Below are 17,266 nucleotides of genomic sequence, written 5' to 3' on the forward strand. Positions count from 1 at the left end.
CCTAAAGCTAAAACAACAACTGGAAGTGCTCTTCCTGTCAGGTACACATCCTACCCAGTCTGAATCAGAAAAAACCTTGCAATTTCAGACCTCCACAAGAAGTATATTTCAGACCATATCCCACTGTACCACGCACATATCTCAATATATGTTTAGCTGCAACAAAATGAATCTGTCTAGGCTCACTCATAAACTGACTGAGAGTGTTAACAGCATAACATATGTCAAGCCTAGTATTAACTAAATACATCAAAGATCCAATCAATTGTCTATACATAGTAGGGTCAACTAAGTCTAAACTAGCTGCAACCTCATGTAACTTTTTCAGATTTGCTTCCATGGGAGTTGCCATAAACTTGCAATCTAACATACCAAATATTTTCAAAAGATCAATAGCATATTTCCCTTGACTCAATATGACTTCATTTGATCTTTGCCACACTTCTAAACCAAGAAAATAATGCATCAAACCAAGATCTTTTATCTCGAATTTAGAAGCTAACTCTTTCTTACATCTAGCAATGAGATCATCCTCTCCAGTAAGAAATAAATCATCAACATATAGAACTAAAATTAAGGCTTTATCATCAATTACCTTGAAGTAGACATTTGGATCTGCATCATTTTTGAGAAAACCCAAGCTCAACAAATATTGATCAATTCTTTCATACCAAGAATGTCGAGCTTGCTTAAGACCATACAAGGCCTTTTTCAATCTGCATACATGTGATTCTTTCTCATGGATCACAAATACATCTGGCTGCTCAATAAAAACTTCTTCTTCAATTACACCATTCAAGAATGTTGTCTTTACATCCATCTGAAGCAATTTCCACCCTTTAACAGCTACAATAGCAATAATAGTTCTAATAGAAGTGTAACGTGCTACAGGTGCAAAAGTCTCTTCATAGTCTATGCCTTCCTTTTGTGAAAAAACTCTAGCTACAAATCTAGCTTTATATTTTTCTACACTCCCATCAGCTGCATGTTTAATTTTGAACAGCCACTTAAAAGAAACAACAGATTTACCTTTGGGCCTAGGAACAATATCCCACACATCATTTTTGATAATGGATTGATACTCCTCCATCATGGCATCCTTCCACACTTGCTGATTTGAAGCTTCTTCAAAATTAGAAGGCTCGGATGCTATAAAGTGACTCATCAAAGCTACATATTTTTACTCTCTGAAGGTGCCACGAGGGGCTGCATACTTTTTCAGCCTCTTCCATAGTGTGCCGAGCCCACAATGGTCTTTTCTTATTAGCTGAAATATTACTGGGACTTGCAGAAGTATCTATAGAATCAATTGGATCAATAGGATCAGCAGTCTTCTAAATCTGTATTCCCCCTCTGAATCTCTGAAGGTGAATCCGGATCAGCCATAACTATGTCTTGAGGAGGCTCAAAGTCTTGTCTATCAGATTCCATGTTAGACTCTTTGGATTTCTTGCAAACTACATCTTCATCAAAAGAGACATCCCTGCTGATTTCAATTTGCTTTTGACCTGAAATGTAGACTATGTATGCTTTTGAAGATTCACTATAACCAACAAAGATGCCTTTCTTTCCTAAAGGTTCTAACTTAGTTCTTTTCTCTTTTGGAACATGAATATAGACAGGACATCCAAAAATTCTGAGGTGACTAATGTTCGGTTTGATACCTGAAAAAGCTTCCTCTGGAGTCATGTTGTCTAGGGTTTGATGAGGACTACGATTCTGAATGTATATTATTGTCCTGCAAGCCTCTTGCCCATAAAAATGTTTGAAGACTTTGATCATGGATCATAGCCTTCACTACCTCAACAATTGTCCTGTTCTTTCTTTCAGCTACACCATTTTATTGAGGATTATAAGGGACACAGAACTCCCTCTTAATCCCAACTTCAACACAAAAGTTATGAAATAAACCAGAAACATATTCTCCCCCATTATCAGATCTTAGAACCTTTATCTTCTTGTTAGATAAATTTTCAACAAGTGCTTTAAATTCTTTAGATTTGGAAAGCACTTCATCAGATTCTTTAGACTTAAGAAAATAAATCCAACACTTACGAGAAAACTCATCAATGAAGGTAACATAATACCAAAAACCACTAAGGGAAGCAACTGACATAGAGCCACACAAATCAAAGTGAATTAACTCTAGAATATCCTTTGCTCTATTTTCACTACTATGAAAAGTACTCTTAACATTCTTACCTAGAGCACATCCCTTGCAGACACCTTCATGGTTTTGATTTAGCTTTGGAAGACCAACAACTACCTTCTTCATTGAAGACAGTTCTGAAATTTTGGTGACCAAATCTTTTATGCCACAGCTCACTTGAACTTGTAGAATCATGAGCTAATGCTTGGATAGGGCGGGCTGAAAGCTTGTAAAGACTGTCATGACAAACACCAATCTCACAAGCTGACTGAATGTTGGTGTTCTTCTTCCATGCAAGAACTTTTCCATCAGCAAAAGCAACATGATAACCCTTGTCTTCTAACGCTGAAATAGAAATCAAATTCCTCTTAATACCAGGAACAAAGAGAACGTCGCTCGAAGAGGAATACCAGAATCCAACTGAAAGGAAGTAGAACCAACACCCTTCACAAAATAACATGCATCATCACCAATGATAACTTGGAGATGAGAATCTTTTTCCTTCAAGTTGGAGAGATGTTTACGATAACCAGTAATATGGTAGCCAAGTATCACTGTCAATAGGAATATTACTGGAGAGAGCAGAAATAAATAAGAACCCCTCTGAATTTTCACTAGACTATCTATGAGGAGAAACATTTTCAACATTTGTTATTGCAGCTTGTTGTTTGGGTCTAGAAGGACATTCTCTAGCAAAGTGACCAAACTTGTCACATCTTAAGCATTGTACTCTAGAGAGGTCCTTTCTTCTCTTAGATTCAAAAGTTGAATCAGAATTTCTATCCCTAATCCTTTTGAAGTTTCCTTTCCTTCCTTTTCTTTTAGACGTATGGGCAGCAAGAACATGATCTTCTTCATGATGAGATTTACATCCAATTCCTCTTGCCTCCAATCTGCATTCCTCTTGAATGCAATCAGCTCTCAATCGATCAAACTTGGGTAACTCATTTCTTCCACTAATACCTTGAATGAAAGATTCTCAAGAGTGAGGAAGGCCATTCATGGCCAGCATAACCAGGTCTTTATCCTCAATAGAATCTCCAATAGCATTGAGCTAATCCTTCAATTCTGTAATCTTCATAAAGAAAGAAACAACAGATTCACCTCTAGCCATTTTGATATGAAGGAGTTGACGTCTCAATGCTAGAGCTCTACTAGTACTGTGCTCGAACATCTCTTTGGTTAATTCCAAATAGGATATAACAAGTACCAGATGATCCTTAACAAAATCAATCAGTATCTTTCTCCACTATGCTTTCTCAAAATCATCAGAAGGTTCATCTACAACAGACTTCACGTAGATGAGAAGATTATTCTCTTCAAGCACAATGAGGACTCTAAACTTCCATGAAGTATAATTAGCTACACCATCTAACCTGTCTTCAACTTTGAGTCCATTCACCATTGTTGAAAATTGAAATACACAGGCTAATATAAAGCAAAAGAATATTTCAAAACCATACGATCTGGTTTTGGATCTTTTCTTTAGACCCACTCTGTACCATGTTAAAGTAGAACCAAAAAGAAAAAAAATCAGATGACAGCAACTAAAAAAAAAAAAAAAAACTTATGAGAACAAGATACACAATAATTATCCTAGGAAAACCCTCCACCTGAGGGTGAAAAAACCAGCCACAGAAAGAAATTATTTATTGAATGCTCAAACTGTATACATAGCTCTCAAAATGAACAGTCAATCATCTAACGATAACCATGACTGAACATGAATACTAATATCTTTTACTGAGACTTCGTTCAACTTCTGAAATACAAAAGTAGAATCAGACTGACTGAAGATAACAGCAGCATATAATGATCAGCAACATCCAGAACTCTATAATGGAAGATCAGCAAAACATAAGAATATTGAATGTCTTAAACTTCACACACTTCGGCATCTATCAAACTCACAAAATAGAATAACACATTCAGATATAACTCTCGAAGGAGGAAGATGGAAGATCAAGCATCAAATAAATTGTCAACTACACAACCGACACCAAGAGAAGCCTCGAACATACGGAATGATGAACTTGAAACGGAAGAGATCCACGAAGAAGTAACTGCTGCCAGCTCACATACAGATCAGAGATGGTAAAGGAAGAAGACGCAAAACTACAGTTAATTGCTGTCAAACACGATGAAGAAATAGAACTCTATTCTCTTGAAGCTACACACAATAACACTCCAAATCCGCTCAACTCTTGATGTCTACTGCAATTTGCTGGGAAATTCGCCTTCCTATGTCTGCCATAAGTCATTACAGATCTGCCTTGGTTCTGCTCTTGATTCGATCTGCTCTGCCTTTAATTGATTTGAATTGCATTTGAAATGATGTTGAGTGATGAATTTACATCTCTCCTATATAGGAAGTCCAACTTGGGTCGCAACCCTTCCTTACAAGGCCGACTTGGCATTAAGCATCCACAAAACACTTTCATTTGCACCTTGAAATTCGAATTAGATTGTTTGCAAGGCCGACCAGGTTTAGAATTGCATTGTTTAGGCATTCAAAACATTAAAATCTCCCTTAATTGATGAGTCAGCCAGTCCTTATTTCAATGTTTTTATTTCAAATTGTTATTGATAAAGGGAGTGCTCAGCATTTATTCACATTTCTCTTGCAATTGTTTTAATTTTGGTTTTAATTTCCTTGTATTACAAGGAAATTCGCTGAAGGCAATATTAAATTTCCTTGTATACAAGGAAGATTTTGCTCAATGCATGATAAGGAAGATCTTAATCTTCCTCGTTTTACAAGGAGGGTTGATTGCTCCTGATAGGGAAGGTCTAAATTTTTCTTGTTTTGTTCAATGTTTAATCGCACATGATAAGGAACATCTAAATTTTCCTCGTTTTACAAGGAAGTTTCATGATAAGGAAGGTCTTGATCTTCCTTGTTTTATAAGGAAAAATTTAATTTCACTCAAAATTATCCTTAAAATTGTTTCTCCAAATCGCCAAGACTAAAAGCGCACATGTAGAAGGAAGACTTAAATTTCCTTGTTTTACAAGGAAGTTCTCAAATTCATTCAATGCTTGTTAAATTTCCTTGTTGTACAAGGAAGTTCGTTCCATTTCATTGCCTTAAAATTTTACTTTCTTTTTTATCATTCAATTTTGGCCAAGGGTGGAAAAATGACATGCACAAGGAAGAATGGAAATTCACCACTTAGAAGGAAGGCTTTAATTTCCTTGTTTTTGACCTTCTTCGTTCCATTTCTTGCTAACAACTTTTCACCTAGAGTGGAAAATCGACCCTTACGAGGAAGATTTCTAACTTCTCTTTCACTTAGCTCTCAATTTCCAGGAGTGGAAATTCGATAGGTAGAAGGAAATTTCCAATTTTTTAATTGTCTTGAAACAAACTCCATCGCTTAACACTAGGTCTAATCTATTCTCCAGAGGGTGGAAAAACAACCCCTAGAAGGAAAATTCCAATTTTTGCTCACCTTGACCTCTTTCCTGGCAACCTTGCAACATGACAAAATTTGACAAATTTTTACAGCCTCTAGCAATTTGTCCTTAAACCCAATCCTAGCACTCTACTATGGATTCCGAACTCAAACCATGACCTACCCCAATGACAAGACACATTCCTCTCATAAACAAAGGTCAACAACTGGGAACTTACCACCAAGCTAAAACTAACACACCTAACTGAGGCACCTAATCTAAGCAAAAAGTGGGGGTCCCCATTTGCAATGGGGCGATGTGTGAAAACTTCACAACAATTACCAAACACCTATGTGATGGGTCCCTTGGATCTTTCTAGTTGAAGCATAACTACTTCCTCCTACTCTCATCACAATTCATGTCACCATGCTTTTGGCTAGTGGATGTTTTCCCTATACCTTGTTGACCCGCAAGTCTAGATGGAGCAGCTCCCAATCTCTGTGGAGACTATAAGGGGTCCTTTGCTGTTGCTATGATGCTCCTTTAACGACACCTCTAATAGCTGTACCCTAAAGTTCTTGCTGGTGTAGTACTCTCCAAGATTAAGGTCCTCTTAATGGCACGCTATAAGGATCCAAATCAAAAGCCTTAAATAAGCCTCTAGGTGGCTGTCTTGATCCCTCCATTAACAAATAAGTCAATCACCTCTTTGACACATCAAGGGCCATCACAGCAATCCTCTAGAAGTCACATAAGCATCTACTACACCATTGTGCCTCACCTATGCCAACTCTCTAAAATGGGCCTCAAGATACTGTCTCACAAATCTATCCATCAATCTCCTATAAAACTCACATAAGTAGTGATAAGGCTATGTAAGTAACAAAACTATGGTACTATAACTCATAAGCAACTCCTTCCAAGTGAAGGGTATAAAATTTATCACCTCCTCATAAATTAGACTCAAGGATAAACGAGTGTTTAGCTTCTAAATTCAAGCACAAACTAAACATTTGTTACAACCATCAAATGAGGGAACTATGAGTTTTCCCAATCAGTTCTAAAATCCTTATGACTATGGTTTTGATTTGATCTTCTTTTGTTCTTAGGTTTAGTTTTTTCTTTGAGATATAAAAAATCAAGAAAGAGATGCCAACCCAAAACTCCTCACTTTATGCTCTACACTCCACATGGAGAGCTGCCCAATCATTTTTCTGCTACTCTACTACCTACTCCTCTAGTCATGTTGCCTCTCTCTATAAAAAGGTAACTCTAGGTAGCCTTCTACTAGCTTCCTAGATGCTTGTTGAGTTCTCCAATCAGCTCTCAAAGCCAAAGATTCCCCTCTATCACCATCACCAATAAGAATAGTCATGGGGATAGAGCCCAAAATTGAAAAGTTCGAGTGAAAAGTTTAAGCTATGTTGTCCCTCTTTCAAGGACTAAACAGTTTCAAAGAATTCCCTCTTTTTATCCTCACCCCATATTTTCACACCATTAGATGATATTGTTCTCCCTCCTTCAAGGACATGTAATTTGCCATTATGTCCCAATGTTCACACACTCTAAAAATCTAATGAAAATTCGAATATAATGGGTGAATTACATGTATCTCGATTCCATGGAAATGAATATGTAGGTAGGCACTCAGACAGAGAATGCCTAGAGGAGTCAGATCAACTCACACTGCTAACTTAGAAATTCTTTATCTTAATAATAACATGGTTGGACAATCTTGTGTAAATAAGAATAGTGTACTTCAGTCTAGAAATAGAAAACATACTAAGACATAGTAAAACTAAGAAAATGAAAAGAGATTGAACTGAATTGGACAAAACATGTGAAGCCTTACTATTGTAGTGGAAGCTATGTTATATGCGAGAATTGTATTAGAGAATGCATTGTGGTTCTCTTCAAGAAATAAGATTCTTTATTGTAAATTATAATGCTTATCACATAATTAAGTGAGGAATCAGGATCAAAACTATGTGTATGATCATTTACTTCGAAGTAATGAAAGTAAAACTTTAAAATGATAATTGCATTTGAACAAAGACCAAGTACTCGGTCCAGTAGAGGAGCAGATCCCAACACATTTCCTTTATTAGTAAAAAAAAATCTGAATAAGGAAATGAATAATTATTTATCCTAAAGAGCTAAGACCTCAGCATAATATGTCACACACAAATTTAGTTATAGTAGCCTTATTACAGATTATGGCTCCTCGGTGATAGATACAGAGTCTGGTTTGTAAGTCCCTAGCCAAAAAATGATCTTCACCCACTAGCACTCAAAGGGGATTTTGTAAAGAAATCGGTGGTCCTAACCCACCAATGGTTAGGGCATAGCTAACGCTATTGCTGTTAACCTAAGTACCCTTGAGTATTTAGGATTTTGCATGTTTAGACATGGTTGCATTTATTTGTAAATGAGTAAAATTATGGTTATACTGGTGGATGTTAATGATTAGAATTGCACATTATTTTTAAAGTAAATGGATTTATAGATACGTCAATGAATGACATTTGTATGCTACTATCTATCATCATATCTGCAATAAATATGATTTGGAAAAATTATATTTATATGGACAAATGAATGGCATTGTTTGATACATTATGTGTTGAAAATGCTCTTTTTAGAAGAAATAATCAACTTGCTTAAAGCAGCTTATGTTTTATAGATGATGTTCTGTTATTATGAGGATACTTTTGGTGTACATGTTTGATTGAAACACTTTCAAAAAGAAAAAAAATAGCATGCATTTTTTGGGTTTTTTGCGGTTATTCTAATGAATGGCCAAGTAGACAGGTCATTACACTACCACTACCTAGCGAGGGCTAGGTTGTGGTTTGGGAAGTAGAAGGGCCAAAAGGCACGTTGACCACACCGTGTCATCCTTATTGGCTTATGAATTGTACAAGCAATTTTCTTGGCCCGACAATCGAACTAATTGACCTTTATGCTACCAATTGTTGTCCAACCATCACAAATTGTTGTGTCAGTTCTAACAACATCCCCTATTGAATTATTCACAAACACAAGCCTAGCATTAGCCATAAAGTGAAAGCTCTATGATCTTATGCACTGCAGATTGGTAGCAGAAGCAAGTATTGGACAAATTGATATACAATATACAATGCATAAGTCTTTCCCTTATCTAGATGTCTATGGTTTCCATCAAATCTAGACAAAGGTTGACTTTGACACAAAACAATTTTGCTAATGATAGATGAACCAACCTAAAAGGCTTGATAAACCTATTGACAAATGTCTACAACTGCAGAGACAACCCCAAGGTAGGCAATCAAAACAAGGATCTTATGTTTATCTTTGCAAAACACAACAAATATTTTGGTCTAAGCGGAAAAGATAGATAAAGTATTTGTAATAAACCAAGGCCCATGTTTAGCATTGGCAGCACAATCTTTCAAGTTGGAAAACTTAAAAGGGGAAAAATTAGCCAAGGCCATATTTTACGAAGCCTCAAATTTGACACCATGAGGCTGCCATGCAAACTAAAGCCAATTTTTTAACATGCCTTTTGAGAAAATACAACCAAAAAAATAACCAATTTTAGTGTAATTTTCAAACCATTACAAAGAAATATCAAATTCAAGCACATCTAACACTACATCAGGCAAAGACTCTCACATCAACAAATGCTCATGATATGGTTTCACCAATTATAAAGATGGACACAATCCCTAAAGAGCAGGACAGAAACATTGGGTGCAATAAATGTGTCATAAATACAAAGAATGAGCAAAAACCCCATATTGATCTATGATCTGCAGTGTGAGAAAAAACCAGAACTTACTTCCATCGATTGTCCAATCTCATGATTCAGCTCTTTCATTTGAAGCATATTTCAGGACTATGCAACCAACTAAATTTGGGTGGATGAACAACCAAATGTTATGCAAAATCATATAGGCCATAGAAACACTTACCTAGAACAAAATTCCATTTCAATCTAAACTATCTGTCAGCAGCCTATGCCACTGAAAAGCTTGTGTAAAGAAACTTGTTTAATAGATGTTCACAAACTTCACCATGTTGGTTAACCAAAACTTCACTATTATGATTAACTTGCAGTCAAAAACCCAACTAGATAGAAAAAAAATATTAGGCTCATACCCTTTGCAAGGCTGGTGTGATTTCTCCTACTGTTTGTTGAAACAAAAAAAATCAAATATTATGCAAAATCAAGCACATCTAATCAACAATCCACATACACCAAACAAAGTATTTTTACTCATTCAAAATTCAAAATTGGGCACCTAGATAAGTATGGCTTAAGTTTCAAGCACTAAGCCTCACCAACTGAAATTTAAAATCATATCAATATCAACAAATTCGCATAACATTTTAATACTCATGTTGAAACATTTTACAATTCTGTTCTGCTACCATGCATATAGCCAATTGCTTGTCAACGACCATTGTTTTGGTACCAAGTGTGGCGAACAAAAACAATATAATCAAGGTTTTCTCATTACCAAAGGAATAAAGGATACTAGTAATATCATTGCAGCAATGCAATCCTATCAATTAACTTGATACTGCCCCTTTGTTCCCAAGTTCAATCTCCTTGAGTTTACTCTCTTAAATATTGATAAATCATTTTTGTTGGGAAATCTTTCAACCCATTAGAAATTTAGAATTCTAGCATCGTAGATTCTAACCATGTACAATTTACACCACTTTTTGTGCCTCTGCATTAGTGCGACCCATTTTAGCTCTCATCCAAGCCTATTTCCAGCTTTTTACCTCAAAACCGATGTCATTTGTCTACATTGTTAATTTGAGCCCCTGCCTCGAGCTATGTACACCTTATCCTCGACCTATTCACCTTGTTTTGGGTGGACAAAAGGCACCTGGGACGCCCTTTGTCCCCCAAAACTGGGCCCAAGTTTGAAAATCCTGGTACACACTTCCCACCAATCGGCTCCTGATCATGATGCCTCAATATGACCATTGGAGGTCAGCCTAATCAGAGAAATACCTTGAGAACCCTATATAAGAGCATTCTTCCTATTCATTTGCACATCCATAATTCATCAATCACAAGCATTTGTTATTATCCACCTTCAAGCACTATCATCCACAAACATCTTCAAGCATGAAGGAGACATTTCATCCCACCATATTCTCCAAGATCAAGACATCATGGAGCAGCAAATTACATCAATCATCATGCAAGCATATGTTTATGTTTGATTCCATCAGGTCTTGTCATGTCATGTCATGTTATTGCATCAACACTTGTGATCACATTCATAGAGCATTGCATCATCAACCTTCAATCGCCTATAGTAGATCTGAAATATAATATTCAGCATTCTACTTCAGCATTTCAATTTAATTTCAAGGGTTAACTCCAAACCTGGGGTTTGACCTAGGCAAACCCCTATTCCCAACATCTTTCTCTCTTTTACAATTATAGGTTACAAGTCCAGAAGCTGTAATTACAGATATAGGCAAAGTAGATGAAGACAATCAGATCCAGCTTTTAAATGAGTGAAAAGAGGAGGACAAAGTCACCCCACATACCTATGTCTGACAAATTTCTGACGAAACTTTTGGGGTAGATTCTGAGCATCAGTTAAAAATTACTTTCGTCCGCATCCAACATTCTGAGGACAAGGTCGCTCGGAGCATCATTGTTCCGCATTTTCAGGCCCAAATTCTAGTCACAAGTTCTACTCATCTTCCTCATTCCAAATCTGTGTTTATGTCTGCATATCAAATCTGAAAATGTTGGTTCATGTCAATTTCCCATCTTTAGCCTTAGATCTAGCATTCCCAGAATCCATTTCAACTCAATCAAAGGGACCACCTAAAATCAATCAGCTTGGGAGTGAATCTATTGATTTCATCTCCCTTTAATATAATCATACCATGAAATAGGCTCATTCCTTGTTTACATAAGTAAACTAGTGAATACCCTATTTTCACCACCATTACAAAAATACATATACAATCACATTACATTCCATGTCCATAGAGGGATTGATCTTAGCGGCTCACGCAAATGCAAGATGATTCCACTAGATCGCAGTCCTTGAACACAATATCGCTAAGTTCAATCAAAATTTTCTCTTGGTTGTTTCCCTTTATATGAAAATTCATGAACACCATGAACACTCCGCCCATCATAAGTTCAGTCAGCAATGTCTCTTGATTTCTTTTCTTGATATTTATATCGGCCAACACTCCATCCATCGTCTTATATGAGTTATTTTTGGGACTGTTTCTTGTGAATAATCGTCCTGTTTTAACCACAGCAGGTGTATGTTTTTCACTTGGATGCCACAATCAACGGGTACCTATCACCTCCAACTATCCACGATTCTATTCCATTATATTCGAATAAAATTTGTGGAGGAACTGCACCAGCCCTCGTTTGTCGGGGTTCACCAGCATTGAATTGGATGCGGTATATAATTTAATGCATATTTTAATGTCTTTCTAGGTTTTGAGCTTCGCGCTCGCTAGGAAAGCCCGATATACATTATCATGAAAGAACATTCAGATTAATATGGGCATCATACTATTACCGTACAGCGAATGCACCATCAAACTTATATTCCATTTTATTCTATCAAAATCCACCTGAATTTGCAGTCTGCCTCACGCTGGTGAACATACAAAATCAACAGTCACATTAGCAAAGGGGCATACCAAGCAGGGCACTCTTCCAGCCAACATCATGGCATTTTTTTATGATAAGCTTCTGTAATCACTGTGAGATAATCTTTAATTCCGTCAGCTATCACAGAAGATTATTATCAAATTGTTCATGCGCCATAAAGCCGGAAACATTAAACCATGGCAATCGTTGCCCACTTACAAATACATATAATTTTCATCATCCAGGATTAAAAGCGATACCAAAGAAAACCCACATGAGAATTATGCATTGTTTCAATACAAGATGAAAACATTCTGTTTGTGCAATGCAAACAGTAAAGGATATTCGTAGGTACAGAGCAGTCATTCTTCAAAGAAATACCTTACCAATAACAAAACTCTTATAGATTTAGGTATGTTGCGCAATCCTCTTTGTCATCAGAGTCTGAATTATCTGCGGGGTATACATGCACAGATACTCATCGCAATGTTATAAACTTATAATGATATAATTGGGAGTGATGAACGGTTTTCTATTGGTCCCTTTTACGGTTGTTTGGTGGAGTCATTAAAAAATTTCAAAAACAAGAAAACAATATATCCTCTACAAAGGGTTTGCTTTGTATAAACTTTTGAAAAAAAAAGAAAGTAGTAGTGGAGATGAAATGGTACTATAATATGGAACGTTTCATTTATGATGATGAGACTCATGTTGTTAAGTATGAGGATGATATAAAAATAGAAAAAGTTAAGACTAAACAAAATGATAAGTATTTTGATCAAGCTCCACAATAAAAGACTTGACATCAAAAAAGAGCTCAAAAAAATGTTTAAGATTTTCATGGAATCTTTATTTTTCAAGGTTAATTCTATGGTGTTTCTATTATTAGTGTCTTTGGTCATTTAGATTATTTGGTTTCATGAATTTAAAGAAAAAAATTCATTTCAAAATTTCATGATTTATTGCAAAATCATTTATTTAATAGCAATGTAGGATACTTAACGATTTTTTTCTTTTATTTTTTTAATTGTGTTGGCATTCCTTATTTTCATCTCCTTCCATATCGACTCTCTCATTCTATTTTGTTTTGTTTATCACTATTTATTTACTTTATTTTTTGTGTTTTACATGGTGGCCTACTATTGATGTTTGACTATCTTTATTTAGTAGCCACCATTCTCTTAGGCGAGTATGTCATGATACTCTTGTATTGTTAAAATAAGGTGACATTAACCTTGCAAACTTAAGTCATTCATATATCTCCATGTTATTTTAAAGTGTTCCCTAGCACATATGTGGAAAATATTAAATATTTGTACTTTATTGCTAACTGTAATTGCATTTTCAAGTGGTGAACATGTAGAAGTGGTAAATATAAATCAAAATGGATAAAATGCACTCCTTCCCACACTCATAATGAGACATGAGAGGTCATGCATAGGGAGATCACGTTTGGGAGGAGAAAAAGTGTCCATTTGGGATTTTAAACAATCATCACAAGCTTCAAAGCACTCAGAATATGTAAAGACTAAGTGGTTTTGGGTTTGGCACCCATGAGGAGTCACTTGAAGAGTTATTTATTATTTTATTATTTCTATTGTCCATTCCTTCTCCTAGGCATGGGTTTTTGCAAGTGGTTTTGGCCCCTTGTTTTGGAAAAATGGCAATGGTTTTTCCTCTCCCATTTGGCTATAAATTGGAGCCAAGGCATAGTTATTTGATTATTGGTTGGTCATTGTTTCCAAGTACTTCCAGGATCATTTGGAGAAGTGTAGTGAAATGTATTATTGTGGTGTTCTCTCCTTTGAAGAATAATAATATACTTGCCCTCATTCTCTAGTGGATTTTTTTTCCAAAAAGGTTTCACCACGTAAATCTAGTGTCTCTTTTGGTATGGTTGTTTTTATATTTATGTTGAATGGTTCAATAACATGTTCATTTTAGATTTAGTTTGAGATTTGGTCATCTTTTAAAATTTATAATCACATAAGAAAGTTAATATTGCAAGCTTTCTTGACCTTGTTTCTCAATATTTGGTATTAGAGCTAACAGTTTTGTTGAGAGGGGGTGCCTTTCTCTTTAAGTGTTGAAGGTTTTTTGTTGCAATTGGAGCTTTTGTTGTGTGGTTTTGTAGATTTGAGAAGAGGATTAAAAGTCATGGCTTCTACTTCTTGCATAGATATTGAGAAATCTAATGGCACTGGCTACGAGATGTGGAAACTGGAGATGGAAGACCTTTTCGAAGAAAGAGATTAGTGGTTATTAGATTCACATGAAAAGAAACCAGAGGACTCTACTTTGGATGATGATGCTTGAAAGAAATTGGACAAGAAGGCACAAGGAACCATCCAGTTGTGTCTTACCGATTGCATCATCTTGAATGTCTCCATAGAAGACACTGCATACAAGTTGTGAAAGAGGATTGGTGACATTTATCAATCTAAAAGTTTGTCCAGTAAGTTATATCTCAAAAGAAGGTTATATTGTTTAAAAATGAAAGAGGGTGAATCTATTACAAATCATTTGAATGCTTTTAATCTAGTTATAAGTCAACTCGCATTGATAGATGTTAAATTAGAAAATGAAGATAAATGTATCTTATTTTTTTGCTCTTTGCCCAAATATTGGAAATATCTTATTGTTGCTATTAGTAGTGATGGTACAGAGCCAAATATGGACAACTTGATTTTCGTACTTCTTTCAGAAGAGATGAGAAGAAAGTCTATGAATGTTGTCTCCCAAGATGCTTTGCATGTGTGAGGAAGGTCCAGAGAAAAAGGACCTAAAGGGGATAAAAAGAGGGAGAAGTCCAAAGGATGATCGAAGACCCCATGAAAGTGTAAAGTATTGGAAGTGTGGGAAAAGAGGGCATGTGAAGAAGGAATTTAGAGTTAAGAAAAAGAATGTTGATTCCTCCACAGAACAGTCATCTGATGATGATTATGATGTTGTTTATTTTTGCTAATGTTGTTAGTGATGATGTTTGGCTTATTGATTTGGGTGCCTCCTACTACATGAATCCTCACAAGGAGTGGTTTTCCTCTTACAAAGGATATGATGGGGGAGATGTTTTCCTTGGTGACAATAGTATGAAAAAAGGTCGTTGGTAAAGGAAAGGTAAAATTATGTTTCAATGATGGAAGAGTAAAAACCATTGATAATGTTTTGCATATTCCAAGACTTTTGAGAAATCTTCTCTATGTATCCAAGTTGAATGATTCTAGAGTGCATGTGATATTTGACAAGTCTAATTGCAAGTTGGTAAGAGGGAGTTTGGTGATAGCTAAAGGATCTTGAATAGAGACTTTGTATAGGCTTTAATGCCTCTACTTTTTGTAACTCTTCCAATGTAACTGGCAATGGAAATACATGTATGATGTGGCACCAAAGATTGGGTCACATTGGTGAAAAGGGTCTTTAAGATAATTCTAAATAAAAAGTTAGTTGATGGCCTTTCTAATTATTCCATTGGCAAAAATTATTTTTGTGAGCATTGTGTGTTTCGTAAACAGAATAGATCATCATTTTCTAAAGGAATCTATAAGGCAAAGAGATCATTAGAGATTAGTCATTCAAATGTGTGTGGTCTAGTGGATGTTGTTTCTTTGGGTAAATCTCGGTACCTTGTTTCCTTCATTAATGATTTCTCGAGATACACTTGATTTATTTTATGTATTCTAAATCTAAATTTTTCACAAAGTTTGAGGAATTTAAGGCCTTATGGAAAAGCAATCAGATAATAAGATAAAAGCGTTGAGGACTGACAATGGGGGTGAATATTGTTCAAGAAAATTTGATGAGTTCTGTAAGCATGTAGGTATTGTTTGGCAGAAGACTACTCCTTACATTTTCCAATAAAATGGGGTAGCAAATCTAGAATGAACCAAACCATAATGGAAAGAGCTAGGAGCATGTTGAGTGGTGTTAAGCTTGATAGATGCTTTTGGGCAAAAGTTGTTGATACTGCTTGTTATTCAATTAATGGATCTCATTGTTTAGCTCTTACTAACAAAACTCCTTATGAAGTGTGGATAGGTAGAAATTTGTCGGATGCACACTTAAGGGTCTTTGGTTGTGAGGATTTTGTTTATGTGCCTTAGGAGAAGCAATCTAAACTAGATCCAAAAGCTCATAAATGCATCTTTGTCGATTACAATGAGAATATAAAAGGTTATAATATTTGGAATCCTCTAACTCAAAAAATGATTATTTCTAAAGATCTTATTTTCAAGGAGTTTAGAGCTTACTTAGATGAAGAACAACCAAAGGAGAAGACAAAGACAATGCACTTTGAAAAAAAGATTGGGAAGAATGAAGATTACATGTGGAATAACAAATAGATGGATCTAAGGATGGAGAAGAAGAAGAGGGTTCAAAGAGTTAAAATGATGTGCAAGATGAGCATATAGAGGAAGATGAATAGGTTGAGCCCATTACTCCTACCTTTCTTGGAGCTCCACAAGGCAACAAAATTCAATTGTAGGTATAGACCACCAAATTTTTATCATATATTTATTTTCTTAAGTACTGATAATGAACCTAGATCCTTTAGAGAGGCTCTTTCTTTGGAGGAAAGTAAGTCTTGGATGCAGGCCCATGTAGGAGGAGATGATGGTCTTAGACAGTTGTGACACCTGGGATCTTGTAAATTTTCCCAAAGGAAGGAAGCCTATTGGATGCAAGTGGGTATTTAAAAATAAGTTTGTAGCCAGCAGATATTTAGAGTGGTACAAGGCTAGAATAGTGGCCAAGGGCTACTACTAGAGAGAGGGAGTTGATTTTGGTGAAATTTTCTCTCTTGTTGCAAAATTGACTTCTATTAGATTCTTATTGTCTATTGCTACTGCTTGTGATTTTGAAATAGTGAAAATGGATGTTAAAACTGCTTTCTTTCATGGGGATCTTGGGGAGGATATTTATATGCAATAGCCTAACTATTTTGTTGTGAAAGGCAAAGAACAATTGGTTTGTAGGTTAAATAGATCTTTTTATGGTTTGAAACAATCACCCAAGTTATTGTACCAGAAGTTTGATACTTTTGTATTGATTTTGGGTTATAAGAGGAGTGAGGAAGATCATTGTGT

At 35.7% G+C, this 17,266-nt stretch overlaps 1 protein-coding gene across 2 annotated transcripts in view; it reads right to left on the reverse strand.

Annotated features, from left to right (window-relative positions):
* The window catches only part of LOC131069148 (uncharacterized), a 53,455-nt gene extending 40,727 nt beyond the window's left edge, over positions 1–12,728 (reverse strand). For both annotated transcript variants that reach the window (XM_058004496.2, XM_059218042.1), the window contains exons 1-2: positions 12,567–12,728; positions 12,109–12,193 (exon numbers count right to left, since the gene is read on the reverse strand). In XM_058004496.2, coding sequence (XP_057860479.1) covers positions 12,109–12,127 — 19 coding nt within the window. In that variant the 5' untranslated portion in view covers positions 12,128–12,193; positions 12,567–12,728. The remainder of the gene's footprint in view (positions 1–12,108; positions 12,194–12,566) is intronic.
* Positions 12,729–17,266: the final 4,538 nt, after the last annotated feature.

This window comes from Cryptomeria japonica, chromosome 1, assembly GCF_030272615.1.
Source record: "Cryptomeria japonica chromosome 1, Sugi_1.0, whole genome shotgun sequence".
Taxonomy (NCBI): domain Eukaryota; kingdom Viridiplantae; phylum Streptophyta; class Pinopsida; order Cupressales; family Cupressaceae; genus Cryptomeria; species Cryptomeria japonica.